This window comes from Aplidium turbinatum, chromosome 2 (assembly GCF_918807975.1).
Source record: "Aplidium turbinatum chromosome 2, kaAplTurb1.1, whole genome shotgun sequence".
Lineage (NCBI taxonomy): Eukaryota > Metazoa > Chordata > Ascidiacea > Aplousobranchia > Polyclinidae > Aplidium > Aplidium turbinatum.
Genome location: NC_137473.1, coordinates 3,788,798 through 3,801,567, shown reverse-complemented (window position 1 = coordinate 3,801,567; position 12,770 = coordinate 3,788,798). Strand labels below are relative to the sequence as shown.

The following is a 12,770-nucleotide window of genomic DNA, read 5'->3' as shown; positions in this document are numbered from 1 at the left end:
CGTTTGCACAACGGGAAAAAATTCAGCAGTCAATGGATGCTTTTAGCGGATTAGCCTTCGCAGTGAAAGTGTTAATTTAATTTCTCAGCGGGAAGTTTTTCTCTTCTATCTTCTTAGGGTCGGCATTTTTGCTTACGTCATGGTGCCATGCCAACAGGCGTTTTTTTTTTTGCAAAATTTTTTGTTGGCGTTTCGGCTGTGATATGAATTCAACGTGTCCAGGCCTTGAATCAACGTGGAAAGACTCATTGAATAAAATGAATAGCCAGTTTGAACTGAATTTCTCAAACCTGCTTGTAAATACACCAGCTTTTTCCTTAGGAAGCAAAACCATAACGATGATTTATTGAACCCAAACTATTGCTGATAGATAACAAAAGCTTTAGGGAATTCACCGAAGCGATACAATCTGTATACGACCGTAAACGTTGTTCCAAAGTTAAGCAACAAAAATTTGCGTGTATAGACGCTTGCCCGGTGACGCAAGCAAAAAGTGCCCGCGTCTATTAGCGCTTGCCGATGCTAAGCGGCTATTCGACTGCCCGTGTTGGCGTTATTATTACTATTTGCATAAATCAAGTTAGCCCTATATTCACTTCAGTTCAGCGTGTATTTTCAGTAATTCCTGGTGATAAAATAATGGCAGCTACGCCAACGTTTAAATCAAAGCTTCCGATTAGGTGTGGCTATTGCAGAGTGTCTATGCCAGCGGTTCCCAACCTTTTTGGTGCTGTGACCCTTTTATAACATTTGCCAAGTTGCGGTGACCCCAAGGATAAAATTAGTTGGGTTGATCCTCTTTCACTGCAATTTTGGAGCTAACTGGATAGGCTACTAGGCTATATATTAAATTTGACTTCATAATAAATAAACAACACAACAATTTGTTCAGTGAGAAGGCTGTGCTTGCTTCTTTTTAGCCAGATCTGAAATCCTTGGAGCAGTCTTTGCAAGAGCACAACGCAGATCATCTTCTGCATCAAGTCTGCTCCTGTATTTAGATTTGATAACCAACAAGCTTGAAAAGCCTGTTTCACAAAGGTATGTTGTTGGAAAAGGAAGAATCAGGCGCAATGCGATCTCAGACAGAATGGGATATGACTGCAAACTTTTGATCCAAAATTTGGTAACTGACACTGAAGAAAAATCAGTTTTTGCTGCATCGCTGGTAATGAGTTCAATGAACTCCTCTTGTGCATTCTCAGGAACATCTTCAACTCTGATGGTGAATGCACTGTGCAGCCTCATTTTTCCGCCCCCTTGCAGCCTGCCGCCCCTGGCGCAGAGCCAGGACCGCCAAGTAACTGCTACGCCACTGAGCCTACACTGGCTTGCCTAGGCTATCAACTGATGCAGAAATAATAGCCTAGGTCTCAACTTGCGTCCAAGCTGCTCAATGTTTTAAAATTTAACTTTTTTCTCACAAATGTCAACAAAAATCGCGACCTCAAGTCCAACTTTTGCTTAAAAAGTGCATTATTTTTGCCTAGGGTGTTCTGGTTTGTCTAGTTATTAGTTATCTAGTTACTAGACAAACCATGGTACAATCGCGATTTTTACTAGACTCTAGTAAAATCGCGATGCACTCTGTGGTGAGCTGCCCATTGTTAAGAGTTAACTTTCTAAATTTCTAAACTAGTAAAATTCTAAACTTTTCAGAAGGCCTCGGGTGACCCAAGGCAAATTGTCAGGCGACCCCAGTTGGGGTCGCGACCCACAGGTTGGGAACCGCTGGTCTATGCGAAGGGACAGGCTTAGCAAACATACCCGTCAGCAACATCGAGGTTTTGGTCAAATAAGTCTAACGGAAATGTTTTCCTCATCCACTCGGAAAAGACCACAGCCCCAGCCCCCAAGACGAGGAGAACAATCAAGGACAACAACAAAAAAACAAACGAAACAGGTGTTATTGCTAGTAGTAAATAAGTCGAAGACAGTGACGTCGAGTCATTGGAAGCACAACATCCATGAATAAAAAAGATATTACAGACATTAGCGACGAGCTACTCATTCACTGGAATGAGCCACACATAAGCAAGTGTAACAGCATCGTGAAACAGGCTCTTGGTCTATATTTCAAAGGAAAACCATGGCATTTTATGAGCAGTGACGTTCGCTCGAAAATGTACAAAGTGTCTGCTGTGGTAGATAGACTAAACAACGAGAAATCGTCACTATCTTTTATGTCCCAGTAGTGTATTGTATTATTTGTAGCAATCTCGCATGGACGAAACTTGCTTGCGGTTTCTTTGATTAAAAAAACAGCTGTTTTACCGTCGTAATTTTGATTTTGTTGTCAAGTTAATGGCGTTTCGTTATTCTCCGTGTAGCGGACTGGTTATTTTGTAAGTTATAGTAGTAATTTTCGCTACCGGTGCATTGATTTGTTCATCCGCTTGGCCGTTTTTTGTGCTATATGCCTATATCATTTTTCCTAATTGGTTATGCTATTCATGCACATTGCACATATAGTATACAAACTATCAACTCGTTCGAGCATGAAGTGTTGTTATTGTGAACTTGTCAAGTACGTAACAAGCGGCTCGTGATGGCGTATTGTTTCATGACATTCACACGGTGGTCAGTGAGTCAGTGGATCTAATTTGTAAGCATGCGACGTCTAATTTATTATACCTATTGTTGTTCCAATTTATTCCGATCAACGTGGGCATATCAGGCACAAACAGTGCGCCATGCCTGCTTACGAATAAAATACGATATCAAGACTGCTTATTGGAACTATGAAGCTACAGATGGCCGTCTATAATATATTTTTGCGTGAGGTTTTTCGCCAGAAAACGTGTAAATGTGTAATTATGATGTCATTATCGTGATTGTAAAAAACGGGAAATTTTTCACAAAAAAACAGATTCCCGGGAAGCCAAGCATGTTTTCCAGCCCTGCCCTTGACTTCCTCGTACTCGATTGCTTGATTTTTCAGCAGGGTCCAGTTGATGTGCATTGGATGCTTCTCTAATCGATACCACTTGTTGATATATTCCAAAGTAATGGTGTAGAACTCCTGGAAGCTCGTTTTGAGAACCTTAACATGCTCTTCATCGACTGCTCTTAGTAGGCTAGTTCGTCTGTTGTTGCTTCCAAAAACCCTCAACACTGGCATTGCAATGTTTTGATCTTGAAGATTCAATTATCTCTGCTAGTTCTGGAAACAATGCATTTGACTTTTGCAGGAGTAACAGTGATTTATTGAAGAGCAAGAGAGCGCTGTGGAGGAATAATACGATGATCAGTGACTCTTTTGATTTAAAGAAATCCTCCAATATTCTTGGTGGATGTTTCAGCGAATGAAAATGCGCTTTGAGTGGTTCCCAGAGATCGATCATTCGCTCGAGTACAGCATCAAGTGTGGTCCATCGAGTCGGCGTGTGTGTTGGTAGAGTCAAGTAGTTGCTATCAAGTTCCTCACAGAAATGCTTGAGCCTCTTCGTTCCACCAGTTTGGCTTTTGAAGTGGCTACCAATCTTCAGTACGATTTCCTTCTCTGCTGCATTATGCAAAATATGAGCAGGGCAGTCGACTGGGATCAGATGCAATGTTTGCTCTTGGGAAAAGACGTTGTTTTTTCCACTATGCTGTGATCCTCCAAAATTCACTGGTGCATTGTCGGCACAAAAGGATGACAGCTGTTTCATGTATAGGCCATTCTCTTGAATAGAGGAGAGAATAAAGTTCGTGATCTGTGTCGAGGTCTTGCCTGGCATCAATCGCAGGTCAAGAAGACGCACTCGCACTCCAACTTTGGCGTTGAAGAATCTGATGTCTAGAGAAAACTAATCAAACTAATTTTAGAATATTTATGCAACACCGGATACCAGAGGAAAGCGATCGAAGTTCTGTAATTGTTGAAAATAAGACAAAATTAGGACGCAAGTCGAAAATAAGGACATTTCTTAGAAATAAGGACATGTAAGTTTTCTAAGACCTGGCCCTTCAAAATAAGAACAAATCTTAGAAATAAGGACGGTATGGCAACCCTGCGTATAAGCTTAGGCTACTACTCACGAACTTGTGCTACGTACCTACTACTTATTAACGACTGCAATCTTATTAACTGTATATACTCAAGGCGGCCTATAAACTGACTGATGATGATGGCGTATGATTTTTTTAAAGTATGAATTTATTAAGATAAGCCTACTTTTAATGTTTTTGCTTCGTCCTTTATGCTAGCAGTTAACAGTTGTTGTTTTTGCATAGGTGTTTTTTTTTCTCATACTAACTTACTTTTGTAGAGCATGATATTTTTTGATGTTACAATGAAACTACAGGAATCCACTTTTTTGTTTACATTTTTGCGAAACTTATGCTTATCTTGTTTGCAACGTAATGCCGATGCTTTACAGGGGTCGACCTTAACTTTTTTTCGCACTGGCCAACCGGACCAGTGGCTCACCATTTGCACTGGTCCGCACGAGATCGCACTGGTCCGTCCCATTTACTGATGAAAACAAGATTGTCGTGGGAAGCATGGAGAGACGTTTGATTAAGTTTTCGACTTGACATAGCTCCCTTTTGACTACAATATCGCAACTTATGACTGACCTGCTTTCAACTTTATGACTGACCTGTTTTAGCGTTGCAGATGAAACAAAAGATGCGCATATTCCCCGCCTTTGATCGGATTTCTATGGCAACGGTCGTGTGTGCGCCATGCAGTTTGCGTGAGTCCGTTACTGCGTTGATTATGTCGTGTGTGCGCAATGCGGTTTGAACCAGCCCTTGTTGCGTTGGTTGGTGGTTACGTCGTGCCGAGACTTCAAGTTCATTTTCACAGCGAGCGATTCACTGCCGAGACAATTCGCTGCAGACGTTTCGACTTTCGAAAGCAACATCGAGTCTGTTTGCAAGCGCATAAAGCTAAACGCACGCTCCGTCTACGTAGCAAATTATGTTGTTTTTGGGTGCATTCAACATCTGATGACATTGAATTGACACAAAATGGTAGATTTTTGCTATGTCGCAGGCAGCAAAATCAGTCACTTTTACATTGATTTAACGTCAGACGTTGAATCAATGTAAAAATGACAGATTTTGTTTGGTGTGGAATTGTAGCATCCTACTCGTTCTAGTGATTATTTATCGCGAAGCTGTTGCGGTTTGCATTCAAAAAATGTTGTCCTGCTGCCGATCGCTAGTTCATCTATTGTTTTATGCATCAATACAGCATAAAAAGTTGGTGCCTATGTTGCAGCTAGTCAGGAAGTGCAAATTTTGGTTTGTATCAGCTACTTGAAAGGAAATATTTTCATCAGACAAAATGACCGAATTTTTTCAAGTCATTTCGGACAAATGACCGAAAAGCGTCAGCGAAAAAAAAACCAGGGTTGAAATGATGTAAAAATGGCTACTTTTGCCATCAGCTCGTTAACCACGCCACTCTAATGTGATCTTTAAAGCAATTGCCTGTACTATTATTGTTTCAGTTCCGTATTTTTTTGTGTTAAACAAACAATTGTAACAATTCAACTTTAAAATATATTTTTGCAGCATTAGCTTTATTTTTGTCAAGAATTTTGCGGCGGTCATTTATGACCGACCAATGAGTCGGCTTCGGCAGACATTCGAGTTCATTCCGGCGGTCATGTCCGCCATGACCGCCAGATATTTCGAGGCCTGATGAATGGTGGCAATAACATGGAAATATACAATGGCAATAACAGTAACAACAGTTTATCTAGGCAAGACATTCAATCTACTGCAAGCCTTAAAGCAGCCGGCGGCCATCGCGGCCATGGCCGCTAAGTAGTGTTTGAATGACCGCCGGTGCTGCCTCCTTGGTCGGCCAACTTGGCCGCCGGTTTCTTCTAGCTAATTATTTAATTTCGCAATAGAATGATCGTGGATTAACTGTCGAAAATATTTAGCATCAAAGACTGACGCAGAATTAGGTCAGCACGTCATAATCATCACTGTTGTATTGTGCGGAAACATTTGCTATTGCATAGAAAATATCCAGCTGTGATCACCAGCTATAAGTCTTGTTTGTAATTCCCGAGTCCCGACGTTTATTTTAACAAAGTGTTCATCCGAAGTGCTAATTTACATCGGTTAGCAATATTGTCGTTTTTATGTCGATTCAATGTTGTCGGACATTGAATCGTTGTTAAAAAGGAGAACTACCTAGACCACAAAATTCGTCATTTTTACCCTGATTTAACCACTGCAAACGTAGAATCAATGTAAAAATGACAGATTTTGTTGTCTGGGTAGGTTAGTTGACATCCGAGGGAAAATACGTGTTTTCAGAGTTGAGAAATGTTTCCGCTGTGGGTTAGTGACTTCACACTCTCAATGGTGACATCATAACAATATTAATGGTCAGGTTTTATGAAAGGCGGTATGCAGTTGAAACAATTTACTGAGTAGCGAGCAGTTAAAACAATTTAGTGTCGTTATAGTTAGATGGTCCCGCAATACCGGATTACAGTCCCGCTAAAGCAGTTATTGCGTGGTACAACGATTCTACAGCACGACGTCGCCCAGACTTCAACACTAAGTGATCATTTTGGCCTTGTTGCAAGTTTAATTCTATTTACTTGTGTTATCGTTATTAGTATTTTGGCCTCCAAGCACGCAGATTTGGCCGCCGAAAAGGAGCTCTCGGTAGGCCACGATGGCTGCCGGAAAAAAACACGAGTTTTAAGGCCTGTACTGGGCTACCAGAGCTCACGTGTTGTTGCGATTCCCCTTTTTCTTTCGATTTAATATCGTCACGTGATGTTGCGATTGCTTTTTTCTTATGATTTAACACGTGATGTTGCTGCCTTTTTCTTACGGTTTAACACGCACAGATCACGTGTTTTCTTGTTTGAATAGAAGCGCAAACGAGAACCACGCACTAAACGTTCAAACGACATAATGCGATGATATTTTCGCACTGGACAGTCGGACCAGTGCGAAACGATTCGTACTGGTCCGCGGGGAACTCGCACTAGACATTGGCCAGAGGACCAGCGCTAAGATCGAACCCTGCTTTACATTTGTCACATTAAAAACACGAGAAGCAGCTGACTCGGTGACTAATATAGTCTTTTGCTGCTTCCTGTCTGTTGTTGAATATATTTGTACCGGTTTATATTTGTACCGTATGCTATTTCGCAGCAGACAAAATAAAAGGTTTCTCTCTCTCTATTAGTTTAAACTCTTGTCTTGGCTCCCTCTCCTTTTCAATGTCTATATGCATGACCTACCATCAACAACATCTGACAAATATGCATATGCTGATGACTTGGCCATCTTGCACTCTGCGAAAGACTGGCAATCATTAGAAATGACGTTGAGCCAAGACATGACGACCATATCTGGATACCTTCACCAATGGAAACTGAAGCTCAGCGAAAGTAAAACTGTGACGGCAGCCTTCCATCTCAACAACAGGGAGGCAAAACGTGACCTGAAAGTGACCGTTAACGGCAAAATTTTGCCGCCCTGCCCAGAACCTACATACCTTGGGGTTACACTTGACAGGTCACTCACATACCGTCACCATTTACAGTCACTACGCAAAAAGCTGACATCTCGCGTCGCCCTGCTGAGACGTTTGGCAGGCACAACTTGGGGTGCAGGTGCTGACACCTTGCGCACTGCAACCCTGGCGTTGTTCCACCCCACTGCTGAATACTGCGCCCCTGCCTGGTGCCGCAGTGCCCACACCCGTCTCATCGACAGCCCAATCAACGACGCATTGCGAACTGTAACTGGATGCCTGCGCCCAACTCCAACAGAGTATTTACCAATCCTCGCAGGCATCCAACCTGCTGAGCTTCGCCGAAAGGGAGCCCTTATACACCTGGCTCGCTGGGCGGGGGATCCTAACCACTTGCTTCATGCAAAACTCAACATCCCACCTCAGGAATCTCCCCGGCAATTAAAGTCAAGACACCCCTTTGTGCCAGCTGCTGTTGAATTACTACATCCGTTCAGCGATCATGCCATCAGCGCAGCACACTTCATGGAAGACAATTGGAATGCAGCGTGGTGTGCCACCGACACGAAACTACATCGTTTTATACCTCACCCGGTGGCGCGCCCCCCTGGTATGGACCTGCCTCGGCCGACTTGGGTCAAGCTCAACAGAATCCGAACCGGAGTCGGTCGCTTCCATTCCAACATGCACAAGTGGGGTTTGGCTCCCTCACCATCCTGCGAATGCGGCTCGGAGGAACAAACTGCTGACCATGTCGTTCTCGAATGTCCGATCTATAAGGCACCAAATGGAACGCATGGTATAGCAACGCTGGACGAAGCTACACTCACCTGGCTCTCCATCACCTGCCCTGAAATTTGATTTGATCTAGTCTCAAACAAAAGAAGAAGAAGAAGTTTAAACTCAAAAACTGAAATGGCACAGATAAGAAGATTGCTATCCCTATTTCTGCACTAAAAATTAGACCAAAACCGCTTTTCAGATTTCAGCAATTAGCAAATATTTCACCTAGGCCCAAAACCCTGTCCCTAATAAAATTGAAAACTTTCTGACCACCTGCACTAACTTTGCTGTTAAATCTATTCTGGTGAACCTAGAATTGCCATCAAAACATCAATAAAATCGGAAAATAATACTCTAGCACGGAGGTGCGAAAACTACGGCCCATGACAACTTTCTGTGCGGCCCGTAAAAGCCTGAAGCAAATATATAATAAAATAATTCTAAAATTGCTTGAAAATTTTAATTAAGCAGTGGCTATTTGACCGGCGCTGGTCTTTGAATCTGAAACACTATTTGACTGGTCATGACGTCACTATATGGGCATTTTTTTCTTTTTCTCTTTCAAAGCAAAAGACGAGAAGAGTGCCTATATAATTTCTAAATTCGGCAGTTATGTTCAACTGATTATGTGGCGCGTAGGATACGTATCGGGATGGTGCTCCAGAGGGAATGGGTTCGATACTACACGGAAACGTTTTTTTTTTTTTTAATTTTTTACTAAATTTTGACCCAAAGTGACTCATTCGTTAGGCTTCTGCATTTTTGTGGTCAATTTTTAATTTGAGTAGCCTACAGCCCAATTTTTCATGTCTTTTCAAATATGAGTAATAAAGTTAAGAGTTTTTTAATTTTCTTGAATTTATGAATTTCTCTGGATAATTTTCCGCTTGTCATAAGAGGATGTGACCGTGTTTGCCGAACGCAGCAAAAATGTAATGACGAACGAAAATTATAACGAACGGAAAATTACCCAGAGAAATTCTCAAATTCCAGAAAATTAAAAACTCTAACTTTATTACTAAATTTTATTTTTTAATTTTGTTGAATTTAAGAATTTCTCTGGATAATTTTCCGCTTGTCATAAGAGGATGTGACCGTGTTTGCCGAACGCAGCAAAAATGTAATGACGAACGAAAATTATAACAAACGGAAAATTACCCAGAGAAATTCTCAAATTCCAGAAAATTAAAAACTCTAACTTTATTACTAAATTTTGTTGAATTTAAGAATTTCTCTGGATAATTTTCCGCTTGTCATAAGAGGATGTGACCGTGTTTGCCGAACGCAGAAAAAATGTAATGACGAACGAAAATTATAACAAACGGAAAATTACCCAGAGAAATTCTCAAATTCCAGAAAATTAAAAACTCTAACTTTATTACTTAATTTTATTTTTTAATTTTGTTGAATTTAAGAATTTCTCTGGATAATTTTCCGCTTGTCATAAGAGGATGTGACCGTGTTTGCCGAACGCAGCAAAAATGTAATGACGAACGAAAATTATAACAAACGGAAAATTACCCAGAGAAATTCTCAAATTCCAGAAAATTAAAAACTCTAACTTTATTACTTAATTTTATTTTTTAATTTTGTTGAATTTAAGAATTTCTCTGGATAATTTTTCATTCGTCATAAGAGGATGTGACTGTGATTGCCGAACGACGAAAAAATGTGATGCGTCGTTCGGCAAACACGGTCACATCCTCTTATAACAAACAGAAAATTACCCAGAGAAATTCTCAAATTCCAGAAAATTAAAAACTCTAACTTTATTACTCATACTTGAAAAGACATAAAAAATTTGGCTGTAGGCTACTCAAATTAAAAATTAACCACAAAAATGCAGCAGCCTAACGATTGAGTCAATTCGGGTCAAAATTTAGTTTCGGCACGGTTGTTGATTTTAGGATTTTGTCTGCTGATGAATATGGCCTCTTTGAAACGTAATTTTACCGCGTCATTTTCTTGGGCAATTATTGTAAATTCAAAGTCGGTGTGACACTGTTGTTGATGATTAAAGACCGAACTTTAGTCTGAACTGAGGTGTTCTTTGATGCGGGAGTGGAGTGGTCGAATCATGCTGCCTATGTAGCTTTCCCTGCATTTCTTCCATGCGATCTTGTAGACACAGTTCTTGGTGGTACATATGTCATCGTTCCGTAGTGGGCAGTTTTGTAGCCGGCAAGGTTCGTTTTTTTTTTTTTTTGCAGGGCGTTTCTGAGGGTTTGTGAGCGTCGAAAAGGCGAAATGGCAGATCCAGGACTTGAAAACTTTCTTTGCTTTACGGTCCGCGTCATCGCGCATATATGAAAATTCAAAATGTATTGGGTTGTCTGGGGGGTTTGTCTGTTTTGCTGGTGTCTTCGTGGTCTGGGTGGTTGTTTAAGAAAGTTCGTTCGTATAAGAAAATGATTGTTCCTATAGAATGTAACTTGTGAATTGTTGACAACTGTGATGTTAATGATATTTGAATAACCCCACTTTCATAGAATACAACTTGTGATTGTTATATAATGAGAATTCTTACTATGCTTACAGTTAACCATTATTGAGATTTTCACAGTTTGTTGCTTGTGCTTCAGGTTATAGGTTGTTTACCCGCACTACATTTCATAGTTTATAAGAAATGATTTTCTTTGTTCATTTAATCCAGCACTAATTGAAATCAATTATTCACTCCAACTTTTAACATGAAGCAAACTGAAGCAATTCCAGTAAAGCTTGAAGTACTTGAAGATTGTGAACTGTATAGAATCAACAACCAAGAACTTGTAGTCAATGGTTCAAATGGTTGTCAAGCCACCAAGGAATCTGATCCATATTTGTATCATCAACAAGAATCGAATGCAAATCTTAGTTTGCGTCTCAATAACTACAAAGAAAATGATTTGCAAACAACCAATGAAAAATGTCATCGATGTAACGTTTAGATTGACAATTGTAAATCTAGATTGACAATTCATGAGAGAAGTCACACTGGTGAAAAGCCATATATATGTAATTTATGTGATAAATCGTTTTCAGAGCTCAGGAACCTGAAAGATCATGTGTCAAATCATTCTGGTGATAAACCGTATGAATGTGGAAAATCATTTTCAAAATCGACTACTTTGCAACGTGATTTGACAATACATTCTGGTGAAAGAGCATATAAATGCCAAGAATGTGAAAAATCGTTTAAAAGGTTGTATCATTTAAACTGTCATAAGATGATTCACTCTGGTGACAGGCCATATAAATGTGATGTATGTGAAAAATCATTTGCACAATCAAACACTTTAAAAACTCACCTGATAATTCATTCTGGTGAAAGACCATATAAATGTGATGAATGTGGAAATTCATTTGTATGATTGGTTGACTTAAAAACTCACCTGATAATTCACTCTGGTGACAGGCCATATAAATGTGATGTATGTGAAAAATCATTTGCACAATCGAAAACGTTAAAAACTCACCTGATAATTCATTCTCGTGAAAGACCATATAAATGTCAAAAATGTGAAAAATCGTTTAAAAGACTGTGTTATTTGAAACGCCATTTGATGATTCACTCTGGCAAAAGACCATATAAATGTGATCTATGTGGAAAATCATTTACACAATCGAGTACTTTAAAATCTCACCTGATAATTCACTCTGGTAAAAGACCATATAAATGTGATGAATGTGAAAAATCATTTTCAAAATCGAGTCATTTGAAACGTCATAAGATGATTCACTCTAACAAAAGACCATATAAATGTGATCTATGTGGAACATCATTTTCACAATTGGGTAATTTGAAAACTCACCTGATAATTCATTCTGGTGAAAAACCACATCAATGTGATGAATGTGGAAATTCATTTGTACGATTATTTGAATTAAAAAGTCACCTAATAATTCACTTTGGTGAAAGACCATATAAATGTCAAGAATGTGAAAAATCGTTTAAAAGATTGTGTCATTTGAAACGTCATAACATGATTCACTCTGGCGAAAGACCATATAAATGTGATCTATGTGGAAAGTCATTTACACGATCGAGTACTTTAAAAACTCACCTCGTGAGTCACTCTGCTGAAAAACAATATATATGAATGTGGAAAATCATTTACTACACAATTGAGTCATTTGGTAATTCATTCTGGTGAAAAACCATATAAATGTGATGAATGTTGAAAATCATTTAATCGATTGTGTAATTTGAAAGAACATGTTTTCATTCATTCTGGTGAAAAGCCATATAAATGTGATCTATGTGAAAAAGTTTTTTCTTGTGTTAGCAATTTAAACCGTCATAAGACGATTCACTCTCTTGAAAAGCCATTGTGTTTTGGAATGTTACAAGTTTGAAACGTCATAAGATGATTTACTCTTATGCTTTGAAATACAAAATGACCAGTCTTTTCCACGGCATAATGCTTTAAATCACCATAGGATAGTTAACACTTGCGAAAAGCCATACAAGTGTAATGTTTGCGAGAAATCATTTCCACTGATGGTAACGTGAAAGATCATGTGTCAATTTTTTCTGGTGAAAAGCCATGCATATGTG

General features: G+C 39.6%; 1 protein-coding gene across 1 annotated transcript; it reads right to left on the bottom strand.

Moving 5' to 3' along the window:
* Window positions 1-888: 888 nt before the first annotated feature.
* LOC145785801 (protein FAM200A-like) lies at window positions 889-1,248 on the bottom strand. Its single transcript, XM_082597515.1, has one exon. It carries the CDS (start codon window positions 1,246-1,248, stop codon window positions 889-891), a length of 360 nt encoding a protein of 119 aa, XP_082453641.1.
* Window positions 1,249-12,770: the final 11,522 nt, after the last annotated feature.

Coding starts and splice junctions, on each gene's coding strand:
- LOC145785801 (XM_082597515.1), bottom strand. CDS start 1,248: ATGAGGCTGCACAGTGCATTCACCATCAGAGTTGAAGATGTTCCTGAG.